The sequence below is a fragment of the Sorex fumeus genome, unplaced genomic scaffold, assembly GCF_029834395.1.
Source record: "Sorex fumeus unplaced genomic scaffold, SorFum_2.1 ptg000268l, whole genome shotgun sequence".
Taxonomy (NCBI): domain Eukaryota; kingdom Metazoa; phylum Chordata; class Mammalia; order Eulipotyphla; family Soricidae; genus Sorex; species Sorex fumeus.
Window position 1 is genome coordinate 441,098 of NW_026606325.1, and position 23,869 is coordinate 464,966.

Genomic DNA, 23,869 nt, shown 5'->3' on the forward strand with positions numbered 1-23,869 from the left:
CAGGGTCTCAAGGAGGAAGGGTACTAAGTGGAAATGATGAATTCCCCGCTGCTTATCCCAAGGTGAATCATATAGGCACTTACTTGAATGTGTGCATACTGGGGAAACAGACCTATGGAGAGCAAGTAAGAGGTGCTGAGCTTTCATCAGTACAGATAGAGGTTGAAAACCACCCTCATAGCTCCTGTTAGACTGGATGCTTACAGGGGCCAAGTAATAACTAACTAAAAGAGGCCTGTAACGGGCCCGCAGACTTACACAGCAGCCATATTCAAGTCCACCATACATAAGTGGGAGTGAGTCGGCAGATGGGAGTTAAATTCTAAGTGGATCCTTGGCCTGTAGTTTCAGTGATACCAGAGTGAGGAAAGTGGAAACCTCTGAAACAGCCCCCTCCACGAACAAGTGTAAATTGTGATGATTAACGTTTATGTTAACCTGAATTAAGCCAAGTGAAGTTTCATACCTACAAACAGGTAAAAATAGAAACAGTTCACAGGTTATTGACTATACAGAGAAAAATTATATAACTTCTAATAAGAAACATTTTGGTATTTATGATGAAACCCAACATCAGTGTTTCTCAACCGTTTTCTGACCATGATATCTCCTTCCATCCGTATTTTCTTACTGGGGGTTCCCACTACTTTTTGTTTTGTATTGATTTCTTTTGGGGTCCACACCTGGTGATATTGATTTCTCCTGGCTGTGTATTCACGAATTACTCTTGGCAAGGCTCAGGGGACCATCTGGGATGCTGTGGATCAAACCTGAGTGGACATCATGCAAGGCGAGTGCACTATCTCTGATACTCCAGTCCTCCCCCAAGTATTACACCATATCCCCACTTTTGAAAGCCCCCTAAGAAAACACTGCCCTACATGATCCAAGTGTAACATGTGTTAAGGGTTAATAGCATTTTTATGCAATAGCAGGATATTTCTGAGGCCTGGGGATGGGATAGGCGGCTACAGTATCCACTGAGGCTGCAGTATCCAGTAAGTAAGTGTCAAACTCAGTGTTACTGCAAAAACATATATGCAGGGTCCGGAGCCATATAACAGTGGATAGGGCATTTACCTTGCATGCTGCCCACCTGGGTTTGATTCTCAGCATCCCATATGGTCCACCATGTACCGCCAGGAATAATTTCTGAGTTCTGATCCAGAAGTAATCCGTGAGCATCTCTGGGTCTGAGCAAAAAGCTACAAAAAATTATGCAGATGTAGGTAATAACAGGAAACAGTAGGGTTTTTTAAATTTAATTTTTACGGGGCTGGAGCAAAAGCACAGCAGATAGGGTGTTTGCCTTGCCCATGGCTGACCCAGGTTCGATTCTCAGCATCACATATGGTCCCCTCAGGACTGCCAGGAGTCATTCCTGAGTGCAGGGCCAGGAGTAATCCCTGAGCATTGCTGTGTGTGACCCAAAAAGCAACAAAACAAACACACAAAATTTAATTTTTATTACATTGAAGGCAATGTGCTTACAACAGTTTTAACCTATACAGTGGTCAAGATTTTTGGTTTGTATTTTGTATACACAGAACAGCAGATTGTTTATTGCCATCAATTAATCAGGGAGAGCACAGTTGCTATAAAATGCTTTTTTTTAATTTCAGAAAGATATACAATTTTACAATATTGTCAATGATAACGTTTCAGAAAATAACCTTTAAACACCACAGTCCAGACCATAGTCTCCATTTCCCTCGACCAACATTACAACTTCCCAATGAAAAGTGCCCACCTCCACCAGTGGAGGTTTTACATTTTTCTTTCATTTTCATTGCACTGAAAGTAACATGTTATGAAAGTATTAACATATATAGTTTTCAAGTACAAAGTTATTGTACATTTTAGAAAGCACCAAAGTACAGATCACCCTTAACCATTGTACTTTTAGTTAAAATATGTATGTATATTTTATAATAATACCTATATTATTTAATTCATAGTAATTGAACTGAATATGTGAGATAGTTAAAAACTTTTCGTGATCTGGTTTCAGATATACAATGTTCCAACATCCATCCTTTCACCAAATACACTTACCACCACCAATGTCCTGAGTTTCCCTTCTACCAGCTCCACACATTCTGGGCCACCAAGTGTTCCTGTAGACAGGCATATTTAATCTTGTCTCTCTCTCTCAACTATTGGATTTACAGCTTCCAATACCGATACAGAGAGGTCATCATGTTTGGTCAGTTACCCAATTTCAAAACACATCTCCATCCAGAGAAATCCCTTCCAACCATCATTGTCAAATGGTCCCTATTCTGATCCCAACTGCTCTGTACTCAGGAAATTATCTGCTGTGCAGGGGATCAAACCAAGTTGGACCCAAGGAAGGAAAGCATCTAATCTGCTGTATGCATCTAATATGCTCCAGCCATATAAATTTTTAAGTATAAGTGACTAGCCTCAAATGTCTGGTGGATCTTACCCAATCAGATCAAGCCGCACCAGATGAAGCTAACTTTTATCTTCCAAGTTGTTTTCTTGCTAGAATCTGACAGAAAAATATATTGGGAAAATAGTATGTCCCAGGCAAGGAAAAGATCAGGAAAATGCAAGTCAAACCCACAAGAGAACTATCACTTGGTATCTGCCAGGGAGGTATTTAGAAAATACCAAACACTTAATCACTTGGTATCTGTTAGCAAAATACTAAACATCAAATGCTGAGACAGAGTACTGGGATGCCAGGGATCAAACCGATGGGCTGCATGCAAAGCACGCAAGCATGTAGGAAATCTTTCCCACTGAAATCACATCTAATTCAACAAGATGGAAGTCACTCTGAAGATAAACCTTTCAAATGTAAAGCAGGTAGCAAAACTTTCACACGAAAGTCATGCAGAATTCAGCAATATTAAAAACATGCAGTATAAAATTCTAGGGGTGTAAAGCATGTAGGAAATCTTTCCCACTAGAATCATATCTCATTCACCAATATGGATGTCACTCTGATGAAAAACCTTATCAATGTAAAGCACGTACTAAAATTTTCTCATGAAAGGCCTGTAGAATTCAACAATATCAAATTCATATAGTAAGAAATCCGAGGGATCTAAAGTATTTAGGAAATTTTTTCCACTGAAATCTTATCTAAGTCAACAATATAAAATTCAAAACAGGTGAGAAACCTTTCTCATGAAAGTCACATTTAACTCATTAACACTAAATGGGTACAGGTAGGAAAACCCATGAATTTTCTAATAGGTCGCAGTAAAATGCTCTCATAAAAATCCTATCTAATAAAATTATAAAGCAAAAAAAAACAGGGAGACATTGCAATCCCCCAGACTTTTAGGCAGGCTTCCAACCCTGGAACAATCCTCCTGGTCTTCTTTCTACTGTCTTTGAGTGATACCTTCTTTCCTAACAACTCCCATAAGTGAGATTGCCCGATGACCTCTTTTATCTTTGTGATTCTCTTCACTTACTAGAACTCCATCCAATCCCATGAAAGTTACAGAATGTTCTCTTCTGGATTTGGACCAATCTCACCCCAGAACAGCCCGCACTGTGCTCAGGGCTTACTCTTGGCTCTGCATTTAGGCAACTATAAAGATATTATGGAAAAAACCCGGGTTGACCATAGACACGGGAAGCATCATATCTGATTCTCAATCAATCCAATCCTAGAAATCCCCTTGTATAAGTAAATAACCTTAAAATTCTCGTGGGTCTTACCCAATCAGATCAAGCCTCTCCAGAAGAAGTTAACATCTTAACTTCCGAGTTGTTCTCTAGCTAGAATAGGAAAGAAACATATATCGAAGAAATAGTATATTCCAGGCAAGTGAACGATCAGGGTAATGCAAGTCAAATCCTCAAGAAACTTATCAAGTAGTATCTGCCAGCCAGGGTATTAACAAAATAACAAACACTTACCACTTGGTATCTGTCAGCAAAATACCAGACATCAAATGCTGAGACAGAGTCCTGGGATGCCAGGGATCAAGCCGATGGGCTGCATGCAAAGCAAGAAAGCATGTAGGAAATCTTTTCCACTGAAATCACATCTACTTCAGCAATATAGAAGACCCTCAGGAGATAACCATTTCAAATGTGAAACAGTGAGCAAAACATTTTCACAAAGTCATGCAGAATTCAGCAAGATCAAGTTCATACAGAATGAAATCTTAGGGGTGTAAAGCATGTCGGAAATCATTCCCACTAGAATCATACGGAGACCAACAATATGGAAGTCACTATGATCAAAAACCTCCTCAATGTAAAACAGGCAGAAAAACTTTCTCATGACAGTCCTGCAGAATTCAACAATATCAAATTCATATAGTAAGAAATCCGAGGGGTGTAAGCATGTAGGAGATCGTTCCCACTGAAATCGTATCTAATTCAACAATATCAAAGTCGGACAGGAGAGAAACCTTTCTCACTAAAGTAACAACTAAGTCAACAACATTAAATTCATACAGTTAACAGTCCCCATTAATTTTCACGGAGGAGGTACGGAAATGTTCTCACAAAAACATATCTAATTCAATTAAAAAACTCAAAGACAAAGACATTGGGAATCCCACAGCCTTTGCGGCAGGTTTCCAACCATGGATGAATCCTCCTGGTCTTCTTTCCACTGTCCTAGGTTCGTTCCTTCTTTCCTTTCACCTCACATAGGTGAAACTGCCCGATGAGCCCTTTGTTCTTTCTGACTCTCTTCCCTTACCCGAAGTCCATCCAGTCCCATGCAAGTTACAGCATTTGCTTTTCTGGATTTGGATCAATCCCAGGCCGGTCCAGTGCACACTACGCCTCAGGGATTACACTTGGCTCTGCACTCAGGCAACTGTACGGATGCTAGGGAGCATACTCGGTCAAACACAACCAACGAAAGCATCTTACCTGCTGCACAATCGCTATACCTAGCCTAGAAATACACTCGTCTAAGTGAGAAACCTCAAAATTCTGGTGGGTCTTACCCAGAGAGATCAAGCCTCTGCAGAAGAAGCTAACTTCTTGACTTCTGAGTAGTTTTCTGGTTAGAATCTGACAGACACATATATATGGAAAAGTTGTACATCCCAGCCAAGGAATATTTAATTGACAATTTCCTACACCAGGAAAATGCAAATCAAATCAACAATGAGTTTATCTGTAATCAACTCTATTAACAAATAACAGCAAATGGTGAAAGAGACTGACTCCTGGGAGATGACTCAGAATGATCTAGCAGGGCATACTTTGAGGACGGGCCAGTGTCAAACTCTGAAACCATAACGACTTGGCTCGCATATACAAGGTTTCTTCTGCCCACATATAATCATTGTGAATGAAGTTGTCTGTGGACACCCAGTCTCACTAAAATCATACCTAATACAACACTATCGTATTCATACAGGACAGAAACCTTATGAAAGAACGTGGGAAGTCGTTCTCACTAAAATCATATCGAATTCAGCAATATCGAATTTGTATAGGTGAGAAACCCTATGAAATGTAAAAAACACAGTGGACTTTCCCAAATCCTATCTCACTCAAAACGAAGAATTCATGCAGGAGAGAAATCTTTTGAAGGGAAAATTTCTTCTGCCTAAAAGTTCTCCTGAGTCACTGTAAATCTCATAGAGGAAATAAACCTTATGAATGTAAATAATAGAGGAAAACTTTTTACAAGAAATCAGACCATCAGCGCTGGAGCCATACTACAGCAGGTGGGCCTTTGCCTTGCACGCAGCTGACCCGGGATCCATTCCCAGTATCCCATACGGTTCCCTGAGCACCACCAGGGAAAGACGGGAAAGCTGCCTGGATAGAAGGGGAGCAATAGGTCTCGCTCTGGGGGAGCAAGCCACTCTCTGCCCCCTACAAGTATGTCTGTTGCTGAAGAACTCTGACTCAGTGGCCAGACTCCTGCATTCTCCGATTATGAATGCAGGGATTGGAGTGAGGCCCTAGGCGGGCACATTACAAACCACTGGATATTCAAAGGATAAGTTTAAAAATAAAAAAAAACCAATAGGAGATGCTGAATAATGAGAATTTCATCTTAAACCACACCAATTCTGGCATCTTGTCCATGGCAAAAGCAGGAAACAATACAAAAGACTCGCAGTTCTTCCCCTGCACTATCAAACTCACGGGTTGGAATGCAAGCACAAAGATTTTGGCATGCAAAGGGACATGCATATCGTGGAAGCCAGGGAGCATTTTGCATCCAGCAATGACAAGACCACCCAAAATATGATTTCAGACTGTGCACAATATTAATGGCTTTTGATTTCTCTTAAAACTACCAGAACAGGGGCTGGAGAGACAGCACAGCGGGTAGAGCATTTGCCTTACACGTGGCCGAACCGGGTTCAAGTCCCAGCATCCCATATGGTCAGGAGTAACTCCTGAGTGCAGAGTCAGGAGTAACCCCTGTGCATCGCCAGGTGTGCGCAATGAAGGATGGTACAAAAGTCCTTTAAGAGCACCCCAGGAACCTCTTATTCCAATCTAGTCTACACTACCAAATCCCAACTGTATCTTGGGAAACATTTCTCCGTCCACACTCTGGTTGACAGAAGTAGATCGAAAAAATCCTTTGTGCATTCAGACTCGCAGCACCTATTACCTTTAAAGTGGGATGCGGTGAAACAACCTACTCGTTTTATTAGGTCTATTTCCTCAGGATTTTTGGAACCATGCTCTTCTATGTGCACGCGCTCTGGGTCATGATCCAGAGGATGTACTCTTACAAAGGTAAAACCTGTTCAGTGTGTGGATAATCTGTTCATCTGTTCCCCTACACAATAAGGATAACAAAAACTGTGCAAACTCCTCTAAATTTTTAGCTTTGGGGATATGAAATCCTAAGAAATAAGGCCAAGCACAACCAATAACAGGTGAAACGCCTGGGAGTTATTCGGGTCCCCACGACTAGAACCTTAGAACCAGACTTTCCATGCTATATTGACGCTTCAATGCCTACAACCTAGAAGCACCTTCACGCCTCACAGTGTGGACTGAACCATTGATCCTACAGTGCAATAAAGCCCTACGTGAAAGTCTTAGGGATGCCAAGGACATTCCTCTTCTTTTGTAGATCAGAACGGAGAACCGCCTTTCTGGCCCCAATGTGGGCTTAAACGTGAGCCCCAGCATTACCTTTGCCACAGCTGCACAAGCAAGCACTTTAATGTTTGACTCCAAAAGTTAGGCATAGCATCTGGAGATTTAACCCAGTCATTAGGTCCCATAAAAAGACCAACGGGATATTCAAGCAAGAAGCCAGAGCCAGGTGCAGCAGAATGGCCAAGTGCTTTAAGAGCAGTAGCTGCCACAGCTTTTTTACATAGAGCTCAGCTCAAGGGATACACTTTCCCTATCAGGATCACCAGGGAAGAAAACCCTGGTGTTCAAGGGGTGGCACAATTCTCCTGATCAGTCCAAAGCATTCAAAAGATTTCTTGCAGAGCCCATCAAAATTCCATTGACGCTATCCACCAGAACTTGCTGCTTCCAGGGCCAATATCCTGGGCCAATATCTCTGCTTCACTTAAATTCATTGTGATGTGAAGGAGGATCTTAATGCAAAACACAGGTTTAATTTTCACGGAAGAGGAGGGAAAATGTTCTCACAAAAAATATCTAATTCACTTAAAAACCCAAAGAGGGAGACACTGGGAATCCCTCAGCCATTCAGGCAGGCTTCCTACCATGGAATAATCCTCCTGGTCTTCTTTCCACTATCCTTGGGTGGTAACTTGTTTCCTTACACCTCATATAGGTGAGACTGCCTGATGAGTCCTTTGTTCTTTCTGATTCTCTTAAATTTACCAGCAGCCCATGCAAGTTACAGCAATTTCTCTTCTGGATTTGGGATCAATCCCAGTCCGGTCCAGTGCACAATCTGCTCAGGGCTTACTCTTGGATCTGCACTCAAGCAACTATTCGGATGCCAGGGATCAAACCGGGTCGACCACATACAAGGGAACCATCTTACCTGATGCGGGGTTGCCCCAGCCCTAGAAATATTTAAGTATAAATCAGTAACCTCAAAATTCTAGTGGGCCTTGCCAATCAGATCAAGCCTCTCCAAAAGAGGCTACATTCTTCACTTCCGAGTTGTTTACTTGCTAGAATCTAACAGATACATATATCCGGAGAATAGTATATTCCAGGCAAGTGAAAGATCAGGGTAATGCGAGTCAAATCCTCAAGAAACTTATCAAATAGTATCTGTCAGCCAGGGTATTAACAAAATAACAAACACTTATCACTTGGTATCTGTCAGCAAATTACCAGACATCAAATGCTGAGACAGAGTCCTGGGATGCCAGGGATCAAATCGATGGGCTGCATACAAAGCAAGCAAGCATGTAGGAAATCTTTCCCACTGAAATCACATCTACTTCAGCAATATAGAAGACCCTCTGGAGATAAACATTTCAAATGTGAAACAGAGCAAAACATTTTCACGAAAGACATGCAGAATTCATCAATATCAAATTCATACAGAATGAAATCTTAGGGGTGTAAAGCATGTCGGAAATCTTTCCCACTAGAATATCTAATTCAAAAATATGGAAGTCACCCTGACGAAACACCTCATCATTGTCAAGTAGATTTAAAAAAAAAGTGCACTTGTTTAGATCCTGGGCGACCCCCTCACACCCCAACAGCAGGTTAAGTTCCACCTGGTGAAACTCCTGCTCTTCTACACCGCCGACCTAATCGTCTATGCTGCTGAGCTGAACACGGAAACAGAGCCCGAGGACCCCGCACCCGGGACCCCAACCACACTACAGACCCCTCCTGAGTTCCTCCAGCCCCACCGTCCCAAAGTTCAGATACTTCAGAAAAAGTACCTCTGATGGGACCAATGCAGCGTGTGCATATGCAGGTTCTAGACACTTCCTACAGTAAATATCTTTTCTCTGTGTTTATAATAATCCTAGCCTAGTCTCTTTCGGAACAGGTCTTAAAGATACCAGGTGTATATATATTTTCTATTAAATTATTTATCTATGTGTTTTTTTCTTTGCAGCGGTACAGGTCCAAAACTATACGCACCATTTGCCATTGCCATCCAGATGTGAAGATAAATAATTAAAAAGCCATCAACATCACTAAAAAAGCTTCCTTGATACCTCAGAAAGACTGGGTTCACTGAGTCTCCCTCATGGGGGCCAAGCCGCCATTGCCCCCTAAAACTGTGCCTGTTGATGATGAACTCTCACTTGGTAGCCAGACTCCTGCATTCTCCTATCATGAATGCAGGGATAGGCGTGAGACCCTAGGAGGGCACATCACAAAGCACTGGATAGACAAAGGCTACAATTAAATGTTTTTTTTTAAATGGTAAAAAATTAAGGAGATGCGGAATAAGGAGAATTTCATCTAGGACCACAACAATCCTGGCATCCTGTCCATGGGAAAAGCAGGACCCAACACAAAAGACTCCCAGGTTTGCCCCTGCAACATCAAACTGACTGGTTGGATGGCAGGAACAAAGATTTTGGAATGCTCGAATAGGAAATGAATATTGTGGAACCCAGGAAGCATTTTGCATCCACGAATGGCAAGACCACCCAAAATATGATTTCAGACTGTGGACAAGAATTGGCTTATGATTTTTCTTAGAACTACCAGAACATTGGGCAAGAGCACTAAATAGTGAGTAGGACATTTGTCTTTTACTTCTTGAATCCACCTTCAATCCACAGCATCTAATATGGTTCCTCAAGTTCTGCCAGGATTAAGTCCTGAGTTTAGACCCAGGAATAATGAATGAGCATCGCTAGGTGTGGTCCCAAAACAAAACAAAACAAAACAACTAAAACACAAGACCATTCCTTCTGTACCTCAGGAGCCCTCCATCCCATACATACTCATGTCCTCTGATGCTAGTGCTTTCCCAATGAAATCACCTCTGGGGACAGTGCTGTTTGAGGAGGAGCGTGTGAACTTCACGTGGAAAGAATGGCAGTTCCTGGCTGATGAACAGAGGACCCCGTTCAGTGAAGTGACACTGGAAAACTACAGGACGTGGAATCATTGGGACATTCTATCATCACACCTGAAGCAATCATCAAGTTGAAGAAAGAGTAGAGCCATGAAAAAATAAAAATAAAACAAGGAGTAGAGCCATGGATGAGAGATAACTCAAAACAGAGTCTCTCAGGAGAGAAACACAAATAAAAACAATGTAGAAAAACTTTCTCAAGGAAGCCAGATCTAATTCAACATGAACGATTTCACACAGGAGAGAAACCCTATGTACATATACAATGTAGGAAAACATTCACAGTGAAATCCTCTCTCATTTACATGAGAACTCAAACAAGAGAGAAACCTAATTCATGTACTGAATGCTGAAGATCTTTCTCTTGTAAGTCATGTCTGATTAAACATAAGAATTCACATGCGATAAACCCTACCAATGCAGTGAATGCAGGAAGAAATCTTTCTCCATTAAGTCATTACTGATTGAACATAACAGGATTCACACGAGAGAAACCCTGTAAATGTAGGGAAACATTCTCATTGAAATCAAACCTCACTAACCATGAGAGGAGACCCTACGCAAGTAGGAAAACTTTCCTTTTAAATCATACCTCACATTGGGTTGGAGCGATAGCACAACAGATAAGGCATTCCCAGCATTCCATATGGTCTCCCGAGCACCGCCAGGGGTAATTCCTGAGTGCAGAGCCAGGAGTAACCCCTGTGCATCGCCAGGTGTGACTCAAGTAGCAAAAAAAAAAAAAAATCATTCCTCACTGAGTAGGAGTGAAATTCATGGAGAGAAACCTGTGAATGGAAAGTAAACAGGAAAACGTTCTCATTATAATCGTATCTCATTAAACGATATAGAATTCATACACGTGAAAAACACTGTTTATTGCAAAGAATGTAAGAAAACCTTTTTGATAGAATTGTACCTCACTCAACATAATTCGTGCAGGAGAGAAACGATATGAATGTAAAGTGTGGATGGAAACTTTTCACAACAAATAAGTTCACCCGATACACAACATACCTTACAAAGGAGACAGACCCTTAGAGCATGAAATGTAGGCAAAGATTATCCATTGAAATGAAACCTCACTGAACTTGAGAAGATTCACAAAGGAGAGAAACCCTGTGAATGCAAGAAAACTTTCTACACGGTGGGAAAGCCAGCCCACACTGCCTTCTCTATGGGTAGAACCCGTTGTTTCAGGATTGACCTGTACTGAGAAATTAACTTGCTGAAAATTCAAGTATGCAATTTTTTGTGACTGATAACTTGACTTGGAATGGGCTACCTCCCCTTACCTCCCTGTACTTCTGGAAGCTCTGCAGTCATACCCACGAATCACCCACCATACCGTGAAGGCTCTTCTATCATTCTTGCTTCAATGACTCAAAATCTTGAAAGAGAACAAACAGCTGCCAAAACTCCTTCTATCACCCATGCATGGTTGAGACCTTAGGGGCCAGCCCAGGGCCCGCCCAAACAGAGCCCCGGCTGCTGGTCACTCCCCAACTGCAAAATCGCAGTCATGCATCTGGTCAGTCTCTACTATCTCAGAACAGGACTCACCCAGAAATTAACCTGCTGAAAGTTCAGGTCTGCAGGTCTTTGTGACTAAAATCTACAGGCTTTCTCAGTGTTGGGACAGGCTACTTTGTAAATAAGTGTTTAAATAAACTTACAAACTTAAAGGAATGATGGAACTTTCAGATACATGGAATCCTGAATTCAGAGCACAGATATCAACCCTCAGAGTCAGAGTCTGTAAGTCTATGACAAAATGGTTAATTCTCAAGGATTGACAGAGTATTTAAGTAAGGTGTGTGCCTTGCATGCAGGCGACCATGATTTGATCCCCAGCAAAGCATATTTTCTCCGAAACCTGTCAGGATTGATTCCTGTGTACAAAGCCAGAAGTAAGCCCTGAGCAGAGCAAGATATGGCCTAAAATACAAGAAAAGGAAATACTGTGACACAAAAAAACTACTCCTGAAAAAAAAAACGCTTCTGGGCATTTATCTGACATGAAAAATACCCATCTAGAGACATTTATAACCCGATTTGATCATAGCAGATTCGTGATAGGTGAAACATAGGAATTCACCTAAATGCCCATCCACATATGACTGGCTAAAGAAGCAAGGGCATACTGACTCTAGAATACTATTCTGCCACTTTTAAAGATGAAGTTTTATTCTGGACAAACTGAAATAGACCATGAGCTAAGTCTGGAAGTGAAAGACAATCATCACTATTTACTCATTTGGAGCATGCATTACTAAAGAAAGTACACCCCAAAGAACTAACAAAATGGGCTTGCTCTTTAAGTCCATGTACTCACTTAAACATGCATATCACTTGCCTCTATGTTCTTGATTTACCTTTTTCTACTCTGGAGTATCCAGTGCTCTCTCCCGAACACACATTTCTTCCTTTCTCTATCGTCACAGCTTTTCAAGTTTTCAAACTAATTTGCTTAAGGGCTTGGACAATAGTACAGTGAGGAGAGCATGTGCCTACACAGAGCCAACCCGCATTCTATCCCCAGAATCCCATGTGGTCCCCCAAGTACAGCTACGAGTAATTACTGAGGGTAGAGCTAGCAGCAACCCCTGTGTTTCTACCGGGTCTGACCCCACCCCCCCAAAAAAAAACAATTATATTAACTCTCCTGCTTCACTAACAAAATTAAAAGTGAAAGAAAATAACAAACTTGCTAGACCGAAGGAATACAATGGTGACTCTCAGAGAGATGGAGTTGGTAGAGCAAGGAACCAGCATGGTCTTTTTGGTGGTGGGATAGCAACCAAAGCTTGGTGGTGGATGTTGTGACAATTATACACATATAAAGGTCTGAAGTTAACAGCAGATCCTTCACAATACTTCAAAACAATTTTAAGGCAATTTTGAAAAAGTACATTTCTGTATGAGGTGAATTTTGTTGTGTCAATTTCTCGATAAAAATAAATGCCAAGGAACATATGTGGAAAAGTATCAACCAAAAAAAATGGTTCAGGAAAAGACACATCTCAAAATAAACAGAACAGACTAACAGCTTCATTACTGTGTCTATGTCACGCTACTTAAACCGAATTAAGTCACACATCTCTATCGGTATTATCTGCCAAATGGAAAGTCATCCAACACAGATGAAAATTCAAGAACTAATGTTTTCCTATTTCTTAAATATTTCTCATCGTTCTTGGGGGGGTTAGATTCTTGGATCTATATATGAACCAATTTATCACATGTAATCTGATTGGTATCAAATATATTCCCAAGGATAATAAACTGCGCTTAAAAATTAAGAACATGAGGCAATGGAGAGATGAAAAAGCAGGTCAGGCGTGTGAACTGCACATAGCTAACCTGCGTTCAATCTCCTTGGCATCCAATACGGTCTTCCAAGCACTGCCAATAGTAATAACTGAGTGCAGAGCCAGGAGAAATCCAGAAGAATCGCCAGGTGTTACCTGACCACCCGCGCCCAAAATAAGTAAGGGCATCAGACTTTAGAGAGTATATATCCCTCAAGGATTAATGTACACGGGAATAAAATCATTGACCTCCAAAAGATTTTACATATCAAAAGTGAGATATAATTGGTTTTGATTTTTAAAAAATGCTTCTTATAATAGTTCAAATCTGGGGCCAGACAGACACTTCGGTGGACAGGGTGATTCTTTTCCAGGCAGCTGTCCTATGTTCTGTCCCCAGAACCTCATATAGTCCTGAGCCCTGCCAGGATTGACCCGTACGCACAGAGCTAGGAGTAAGTCATGAGTACATCCTGGTGGGACCCAACATACACACAGAAACATACACACACACAAGAACACACCATTTCATGTGCAATTCTACCAAGCAACTCAATCGGCTGCAGTCTTAGTGATGCCTGTAATCTCTGGAATTGGGAGATCCCCAGTTCCGGGAGTGCCAGGATTTGATACCTGTGGGATATATCATTGTTCCTACTGCTACTCTTAGGACCATGCCATTTAGAATGCTCCTTGTGCCTGCCAGCCAATGTGAGTATCTGACCTTTGATCTCTGTCCCTATCCCTGTTCTTTTCTTCCCTTTCCTCCCTCCTACTTAAGGACCTGTGTTCCTGTTTGGGCTTCTTCTTCTTTGGCTCCCTGTCTCTGCTCCGGCCTCTGTTCAGGAGTGGTAGGCTGTCCTGACCTCAAGGGAGGTGTGGCACTGCTTCAGCCCCTCTCTGAATTCTGACTTCTGAAGCTTTTTTGAGTTCTTGTTGTTGAACTTTTTACAGTCGGGGGAATTGTTTTCCTTTAGCATCTTGCTTCTGGGTGATGAAGAGGAGACTGGTGCATCGTGCTGTACCTCCCGCTTTTCTTCATTTACTTTTTTCCTTTTTGTCTGGAGATAAAAAAAATGGACGAAAGCAACAAATAGGAAATGAAAAAATATACAACTCTCCCACAAAATTTCCTATTTTCTAAATACACTAGATCAAATGCAGAACCAGGAGTAAGCCAAAGCACCATCAGGTGACTCCCACCCCCCAAAACTAACTTGAAGTTGGGGTGGTGATGCTTGGAGGACCATACAGTATGCAAGAGTTCAAACCCGGGTTGGCTGTGTATAAATCAAACACGCTACCCACTCGCTGCACTATTATCATCCAGTTTAATTATTTGAATTTTAATAGTATATTAACATTCATGGCCAGACTGCAAAAAAAGCAAAGTTTTTAAGATGAAGAGTCAAAGTATCGTAATTGTCATCCTCTAATATAAAAATCATGAGCTTTGAAAATGTCTTAGAAGATTTTCTAGAAAGTGTGTATGCCCATCAGATATTCCTTAAATTTACTTTTCTCTAGGGAAGTCGGATGAAATAAAAAGAGTATTGGGGTGGAGCAATAACGAAGCAGGTAGGGCATTTGCCTTGCACACTCCCGGGTCGGGTTCGATACCCAGCATCCCATATGGTCCCCTGAGTACCACCATGTGTAATTCCTGAGTGCAGAGCGAGGAGTAACCCCTGTGTATCGCCAGGTAGGAGAAAAAAGAAAAATAATCAGTATCTATATTTGTATCTTGACATAAACTTAAGTTTACTAAGTCACTATTTCTTAAGAGTTTTGGTTATATGAACATTTTCTTTCTATTAGAAAATAAACTTACCTTTCTACCTTTAAATAAACAGCTTTATCCATCAAAAAAGTTAAGACCACCTGGAATCATTTTTGGTCATAACACTTTACCTTTTTTGCGTTTTTTCGTGGGCTTGTCATCCTCAGAGTCCTCATCTGAAAATTTTGGAGGCTTGTGTGCCCCACAACCCTTCTCCTGAAGCAATCTGGTCACATCATCCAATTCATCTGAGTCCTTAGGAGCCCTATAGTTAGACACATGATCCATTCGAATAGTCCGTCCTTTGATCTCAGACAGAAAGACAACGCATCAGCAAAGATAGCCCTTCTACGAAACGAAGTGACCCACACAAACTTCGTGCTAATTCTATATCTGGGGAAATCTCCAAAACTGTTTGCCCAACAGGTGTGTTTGAGCACATTTCCCAGCCAGCAATTTTCTCTGCTCTCTGGGCAACCACAGGACTGAGGGCTACTGCGCCCCTGAGGCAAGTGCACTAGCATCTTCGGTCAGTTTACCCCTGTGTGCCATACAAATATTTTTGTGCTCTATTGATGGCATGATATAAAAAAAACTCTGGGAATTTTTGTAACTAGCTCACACTGATACTTTTGCTGTGAAACACAAACTCTGGGCAAACAACAGAATATTAAGTACACACATCAAACAAAACCATTTCTTTTTTCAAGCATATACTTAAAAATTCTTTTTTGATGGTAGGGGATGTTGAACCACTACTGAATGTGCTCAGATCATATGGGCTGTCCAGGTCATAACCCTGGTCAGCCTGGTAAGGTCTGAGCCCTACCCACAGTAGGATCACTTCACTCTCTGATACATACTCAATTCTATATTCATTAGGCACTCAACATTCCCAAAGTCTAGCTTTTATTGTTCCAATACAAGGTCTGATTTTAGTTTTACTTTCAATCTAATCTACCTTTTATCATCTATCACATTTCCCATTGAAAAACATTTTTGAGGACCTGGAAAGATAGCACAGAGGACAGGGCATTTGCCTTGCACACGGCGAATCACGGTTCAATTTCCAGCATCCCATATGGTCCTCCCAGCAAGGCAAGTAGTAATTCCTGAGTGCAGAAGCAGGAGTCATTGTGCATCCCCAGGTGTCACCCAAAACACAAATTAAATAAATAAATAAATAAATAAATAAAGACATTTTTGAGGGTCCGGAGTGATAGCACAGAGGGTAAGGCATTTGCCTTGCACGTGGCCGACACAGGTTCGATCCACAGCATCCCATATGGTTCCCCCAGCAAGGCCAGGAGTATTCCCTGAGTGCAGAGCCAGGAGTAACCCTGAGCGTCGCTGTGTATGACCCAAAGAGGGAAAACATGTTTTGAAAACCATCCCTTCTTTGACTGACTTTGAATATAGGATCCATAAAATGAAAACCTATAACCCCGTTCCATGCTGTCCTCGTAACTACTTATTACTGGTGCAATCAGTGACAAATTCTCTAAGAGTCACTCTCCTGGGCTGGAGAAATACAGTGGTGAGGAGGGAAAGGTAAAAAACAAAGGCCTCCCTGGGTGGGTGGGGGAATAGCTAATACTGAGGAAGAAAGAAATGCTGACTGGGGCACAGGCCCATGTAATTGCTTCCTAGAACAATTTCCCCACACCCCTGAAACTCTTATAGTCTCATCCTGGTGGCCCCTGGGCCTCTCTGAATCAGGGGAAAAATAAAACCAAACCATTCCATCAGAAACATTCCGCCAAATCCTGCTTCATACTTTTACTTACCTTGATGCCATTAAAATTGTCAACAGCCAGAATTGTGCTCCGGTGGTCTTCATAGCAAAGGAAACAGAATCCCTTGGATTTCCCAGTCTTCTTATTGTGTACCAGACTTATGTTAACAATCTCACCATATCTATTTAACAAAAAAGACACTATTTGAAGTAAAATGTTCAGAATGGATGGCAAACAAAACTTAAATATTGACTATAAAGACAAAGCTAGAACCAGATGACAAATGAAGGTTAACTATAAAAACTTATAGGGAGGGAGCTAAAGCACGACAGTGGGTAGAGCTCTTGCTTTGCATGCAGTCAACCAGGTTCAATCCCTAGTACCCCATATCATTCCTTGAGCCCCACCAGGAGTGATCCCTGAGCACCACTGGTGTAGCATTCCTAAATAAGACAAAAAAGTTAATAAGAAATGTCCCATTGAAACAGTGAGTGAAGAGAAGAAAAGTGCCTGCCATAGATGAAGGCTGGGGAGTGGGGGCTGAAGGGTGATGGGAGGGGAAACTGGGGACACCGGTGCTGGGAAATATACACTGGTAGAGAGATGGGTGTTGGAACACCGACTGAAACTTAATCTCAAACAGCTTTTTAAGGGTCTATCTGACAGTGATTCAATTAAAAAGGTAAAAGGTTTAAATATACAGATAGTAATTAAGATTCAAAATTCATGCCTCCCACCTAAATTAACATACTCAATCACTCCCAGGAGAGATCCCAGAGCACAAAGCCAGGAGTAATCCCTGAGCAGATCTCGGTGTCACTGGGACAACGGTACAGCTAGTAAGGTACTTTCCTTGCACAAGGCCGGCCCAGGGTCAATCCCCGGCATCTCATACATTCTTCAAGCACCACAAAGTATGATTCCTGAGCCCAAAGCCATGAGTATTGCCAGGTGAGGCACAAAAACAAAAACCTAATATTTTTAATAGAGTCAGAAAAAGAAAACAGCAAGCAGAAAACTCAGTGGTGAGTTCAGTATATGCTTTGCAGGTGGGACACCTAGGCTCAATTCCTGGTACCAAATGCTTCCCCAGGTACCACCAGAAGTACTCCCCCTGCACCAAGCTGGAAAAAGTTCCCAAGCATCAGTGGATAGGGCCAAATACAAAAAAAAATGATGAATACATTATAAACATAATCATAGACACATATTTCTGCCAAAACCTAGAATCTTTAATAAAAAGTACAAAAAACAGCTCAAGTGTTGCCAAGAACATTTACCTACTTAATTGATGAAGCTATAGCACAGCGGGTAGAGCATCTGCCTTGCATATAGCCGACCCGGGTTTGATTCCTCGATCTCTCTTGGAGAGCCTGGCAAGCTACCAAGAGTATCCCGTCCGCAAACCAGATCCTGGCAAGCTCCTCGTGGCGTATTTGTTATGGCAAAAACAGTCACAATAAGTCCCACAATGGAGACGTTACTGGTGCCCGCTGTAGCAAAGCAATGAACAACGGGAGGACGGTGTTACAGTGTACTGTTATCTGCCAATGCAATTAGGAGAAAACATATAAATCAGAAATAAAAGGTGAAACCGTATCCGTTTGAAGACTATATGTGATTGTACTATAGAAAACCCAAAATACTCCTAATTAAGAGTCCAAAATTTACTTAAAATCACAATGCCTAATTAATTTTTTTTAAACTAGGATATAGTTACAAATAAACCACTTTCTTTTTTTATAATTTTTTTATTAGTGAAACACCATGAGGTATAGTTATAGACTTATAAATTTTTGTGCTTGGATAAACCACTTTCTTGAATTCAAACAGTGATTGGTTAGAAATATATAATGGAGAAGGAACCACATTTATAATTAGCAATAAAAATAAAATTTAAAAAAATCTTCAGGGGCCAGAACAATAGTACAGTGGGGAAGGTACTTGCCTTACAAGTGTCAGACACAAATTCGATCCACGATATCCCAAATGGTCCCCTAAGCACCGCCAGGAAAAATTTCTGAGGGCAGAGCCAGGAGTAACACCTGAGCACTGCCGTGTATGGACCAAAAACAAAAATAAATAAATACATAAACTTGAGGGATTGGAGAAAGAGTACAGTGGGTAGGGCACATGCCTTACACATATCCCACCTGGGTTCTATCCTCTCTATGAGGTCCCCCAAGCACTATCAGGTCTAATTCCTGAATGCAGAGTCAGGAATAAACCCGGAGCACGCAGAATATGGCCAAAACAAAAAAATGTAAATAAATAAATAATGAAAATGGACTTGAACAGGGCTGGAGATACAGTACAGGGTCAAAGCGCTTGCCTTAAATGTGACAGACTTGGCCTAATCCTTGGTATGACATATGGGCTCTGGGCCCTGACACTAGGGGACACTGATAACAGAGCCAGGAATAAGCCATGAGCAACATCAGGTATCACACCAAAAGAAAAATAAAGTATAAATGGTACTTTCAGTAATACTTTTTATAACTCCTCAAAGAAACATAGATTTAAGTAAATAACAACAAAGTAAATATAAAAATATAAAAATATCCCTTGTTGGGCTTAATGGCTCTAAGGTGAGATACAAAAATCTTCACACATATACAAATAAGAAAACATTTTTGGATCATTTTAATGCATTATTCATAACAAGCAATACAAAATGTATTATCCAGTACTTGGTTTGAGGGCAGGCTTAAGTTGTGGTCAGACAATCCGAAATAATGGGGGTGAGAAGGTGTAATGGTGGTGGAATTGGTGATGGAATACTGAATGTAATAAATTCTTCTGAACAATTCTATAAAAATAAAATTGGCAGAAAAATATCCTTTGTTTTTGGTTAGGATATGCAAACATAATCAAAACACTAAAAATCCTTCTCAAAATTAATATATAAACTTCATTCCAGTTTTAAAATGCACACCTTTTTTCCCTGAAGTAGAGTAAGTTGTTTCCAACATTCTTGTGGGAAAATTAACATAAGAATAACTAGGAATGGGGCTGGAGTGATGGCACAGCAGATAGGGCATTAGCCTTGCATGTGGCCAACCTGGGTTCAATTCCCAGCATTTCACATGGTCCCCTGAGCACCACCAGGTGTAACTCCTGAATGCAAATCCAGGAGAAACCCCTGTGCATTGCCGGGTGTGACCCAAAAAGGAAGAAAAAAGAAATACCCAGTGGTGCTCGGGTGTTACTCCTAGCTCTATGCTCAGGGGTCATTCTAGACACTCTAGGGGACCATCTGTGATGCTGGGGATTAGCACAGAGGTAGGGTGGGATAGGGGGGTGGGGGTGGTAGGGATACTGGGACTGTTGGTGGTGGATAATGTGAACTGGTGGAGGGATGGGTATTCAATCATTGTATAACTGAAACCCTAACACAAAAATTTGTAAGTCTACAACTGTACCTCATGGTGTTTCACTAATAAAAATTTAAGAAAAAAAAAAAAAACAGAATCAACCACATGCAAGACAAGCACTTAACCCTGAAATTTCTGGCAAGATAAAAAAGAATAAGAGATTTTTATAATTTACATGACAGATCAAGGACTACAAAGCAATTTTTCTGCTACACTAAAGAGATTATCAGCAAGCTGGGGAGACGACTCAAAGGGCTGTTACCACTGCACTGCATTCTAGAAACCCAGGGTTGATCACCAGCAACATATGGTCCCTTGAGCACCAGTGAGAATGACCCCGAGCAATGGACTGGGAGTAGCCCCTAAGCACCACTGGGTAAGGCCCAGAAACAACAAAGGGCTTTTTGAGACAGAAGGTGAAACTGAATAAAACAGAAAGGTTCGATAATACTTCTGTATGACAGTTGATTTCCTGATGGCATTGTTCTTTTGAAAAAACAAATTGAAGAATTTTGGTACTAGGCTGGAGGGCAGCACAAGGCACTTGCCTCGTGACTAGGGTTCACATAGCATCCCATGTGCTACCCCAAGCACCGCCACGAGTAATTCCTGAGTGCACAGCCAGGAGTAATCCCTGAGCATCGCCAGGTATGGTCCAAACACACAAATCATGTCTTGCAATGGACTCTAAGATAATTTAGTAAAATCAGAAAATGTGAAACAGGTAAAAATAGTAATAACAATTAGATACTATAGTAATAGACAGGGACTTGGCTAAGGGGATAGAGTGGCATTCCTTACATTTTATAATTTTTCTGTATTAGTTTTGAAATGAAAGTTTAAAATACATGAACATGAAATATAAGCAGTATTTCAAGATAAAAATCAAAGAAACAGTAGAGGAACTGGTTTTAAAAGGCCTCTCTAGACCTCAAACTAAAAACTTCTCAACATGAAAGAATAATGGCACAGTACTAGCACACATCAAATTGGAGAGTAAGACTGAGCACCACTGTGCCCAAAATACAAAAAAAAATTGTTCAAGTTATCTGCTCATTATCCACCATAGCTACCTTCAAAATCAAATGTCTGCAAGGGGGCCTTACAAACAGAACCCAGGGACAATTCCGTGGATATTGGGTCAGACAACTCAGTGGAAGGGCTCAAGGATGTGGTGCTGCACTGACACTACAGATTGGGGAACCTCCAGTGCCACCTGGCAGTGCTCTGGGCCCACCAAGGATATACCTCTTGAAGCATTGAGCAGTGCTTTTAGTGCTGTGGGACATCAGACCTAGTTTAATAATCTAAGGTCCTAACCCGCTATCTCCTTGCCCCGCAAAATCAGTTTGAATATATAAATATTAACCCTACCTCACACAGATTAAGGATTATAAAGAAAACTTTTAAGCATTTCACAAATGTAAATCCTCATTCAAACATGTCCTACCTCTATAAATGCGTTTATTAGTATAACTTATGAGATTTTTCAAAGCAGCTAGGAATGTGTCCCAGACAAAGCAATGAGAGGATGGGGAAAGTGAAAAGGGGCAGGGGGAAGAAGATAGGAGTGAGGGGTATGGGAGGAGAAAGGAAAGAGCAAGAAGTGGCGGAAGAGATAAGGGGAAAGGGGGAAGTGGAAAGGGAAGAGGAAGGTAAGGAAAAAGAAAAGAGGGAGGGCATGGGGAAGTGAAAGCGGCAGAGGTGGGAGGGGTGGTGGAAGGCAAAAAAGAGGAAGATGGAAGGGTAAAGGGAGAGGGAATAAGTCAGAAGTGAAGAGAGGCATGGGGGAAGGCTAGAGAGAGAGTAAATCAGTGAAGGGAAGGGGAAGAGGAGGGGAGAGAAGGGGAAGAGGAGAGGGAAAGAGGATGATAGGGAGAAGGGAAAACGAAGAAGGAACAAGGGAGAGGATTATAAGAGGATGAGAAGGGTAAGGGGAGGACAGGAACTGGAGCATAGCACAGCAGGTAGGGTGTTTGCCTTGCACATGGCCAACCCGGGTTCAAATCTCAGCATTCTATATAGTCCCAGGAGTAATTCCCGAGTGCATAAGCCAGGAGTAACCCTGTGCAAGGCCGGGTGTGACCCAAAAAGAAGCACTGAAGTGTACTGTCCCACCGTTGTTCATAGATATATGCTCTAGTGTGCCCAGTAACGTCTCCATCGTGAGACTTGTTGTTACTGTGTTTGGCATATTGAAAATGTCAAGGGGAGCATGCCAGGCTTTGCCGAGCCAGCCAGATACTCTGGGTAGCTTGCTGGGCTCTCTGACAGGGGCGGAGGAATCGAACTCGAGTCGGCCATATTGGGCACTTGCAAGGCAAACACCCTACCCGCTGTGCTATCGAAATTAAAAATTAAAAATAAATAAAACTGTACAACATTAAAAAAATAGAGGAGGAAAGGGAATGGGGAGAGCAGGGGGCGTGGGAAGAAGAGGGGGAGAGCATGGGGGAGGGGGAAGGAGAGGACAAGGGGAGGGGGAGAGGAAAATAAGGAGATAAGGAGAGGCGTAGAGGAGGACAGGGGAAAGGAAAATGGACATGAAGGGTCGGGGAGAAGAGGGGAGAGGGGGTGACAAAGGAAATGGAGAGGGGGAAGAGAAAGAGGTAATTGTGGGGGGGAGGAAATGAGGGAAAAATAAAAACCTGGAAAAAGAACAGAAATAAGGGTGCTGGAGAAATAGTACCGTGGGTACGGCGCTTGCCCTGCCCGTGGCCAATGTCGGGGGTCCCATCTCTGGCATACCATATATTCCCCAGACACTGCCAGTTGTGATCCTGGTGCATTGAGCCAGGAGAAACCCAGGAGAACTGCCGGGTGTGGCCCCCAAGAAAAGAAGCAGAAATACATGCCGGCAGGGCTGGAGCGCTCGTGTAGTACGTAGGGCAGTCGTCTTGCATGAGGCTGACCCAGGTTCGATCCCTGGCACCATCCCTGGACCATCCCATAGGTTCTGTGAGCACCGCCAGAAGTAACCGCTGAATGCAGAGCCCCGAGTGACGTCTGACCATCGCTGGGTGTCACCTGAACTGTGGGGGGGGGGGGGGGGGCGGGGGCGGCGCGAGAGCCAGGGAGAGGAGTGGAATAACGGCAGAAGAGAGGCGGAAGGCTGAAACACTCCCTCGAAAGCCAGGCGGCGGGGAACCCGAGGCGCACGGCGGCACAACTCACCCAGGAAGATCCAGGAGCTGCTGTCCTTGTACTCGGTGTGCCAGGACACCTTCTCCGCCACCCCCAGCTGGTCCCCTCGCTCCTTGAGGTCGTTGATTAACTTCAATTTCGTCAACGGGCTGCAGAAGTTGCCACCGAGTAAAGAAACGGCCCGGCGACCGAGAGCGCCCAACTAGGGGTCCCCTGGAAGAGTGAGTCTCGGCGCCGTCCGGACTTCGCGACCCCCGCCCCCTCGAACGCTTCGCCCCCCACCCCGCCACTTCCCTCAGCTCCTCCCGCCCCGCATCCCAATCCCCCAGCCCCGACCTCCCACACTCCACGGAGGACAACCGGAGCCTTACTTCATCTTCCACAGGTTTCGCTCCAAGATGCGGATGTAACGACCTCTGGGAAAAGCCGTTTAACGGTCGCCCGGCTTCAGCGCGCAATCCCATTGGACTAGAGCTGCCCCGGAAGAGATAATTCAAACCGGAAGAGATTAGGCATGTTGGGACATAAGGCGAGGAACGCAT

The 23,869-nt window shown here is 42.5% G+C and overlaps 1 protein-coding gene across 1 annotated transcript; it reads right to left on the bottom strand.

The window, feature by feature from the left end:
• Nucleotides 1-315: 315 nt before the first annotated feature.
• On the bottom strand, nt 316-23,869 carry LOC130018790 (RNA-binding motif protein, X-linked 2-like). The gene is made up of 10 exons (XM_056109491.1): nt 23,699-23,869; nt 23,343-23,529; nt 23,150-23,164; nt 20,845-20,857; nt 17,429-17,437; nt 16,861-16,990; nt 15,200-15,382; nt 14,179-14,354; nt 14,018-14,131; nt 316-466 (listed from the first exon to the last, which is right to left on the bottom strand). The coding sequence occupies exons 1-10, from the start codon at nt 23,867-23,869 to the stop codon at nt 316-318; spliced, it is 1,149 nt and encodes a 382-aa protein (XP_055965466.1).

Coding starts and splice junctions, on each gene's coding strand:
- LOC130018790 (XM_056109491.1), bottom strand. CDS start 23,869: ATGCGTTCCTCGCCTTATGTCCCAACATGCCTAATCTCTTCCGGTTTG. Junction 23,530..23,698: donor CGAAACCTGTGGAAGATGAA/GTAAGGCTCCGG, acceptor GGGGACCCCTAG/TTGGGCGCTCTCGGTCGCCG. Junction 467..14,017: donor GATAGGGACAGAGATCAAAG/GTCAGATACTCA, acceptor ACCTGTTTGTAG/GTATGAAACTTCACTTGGCT.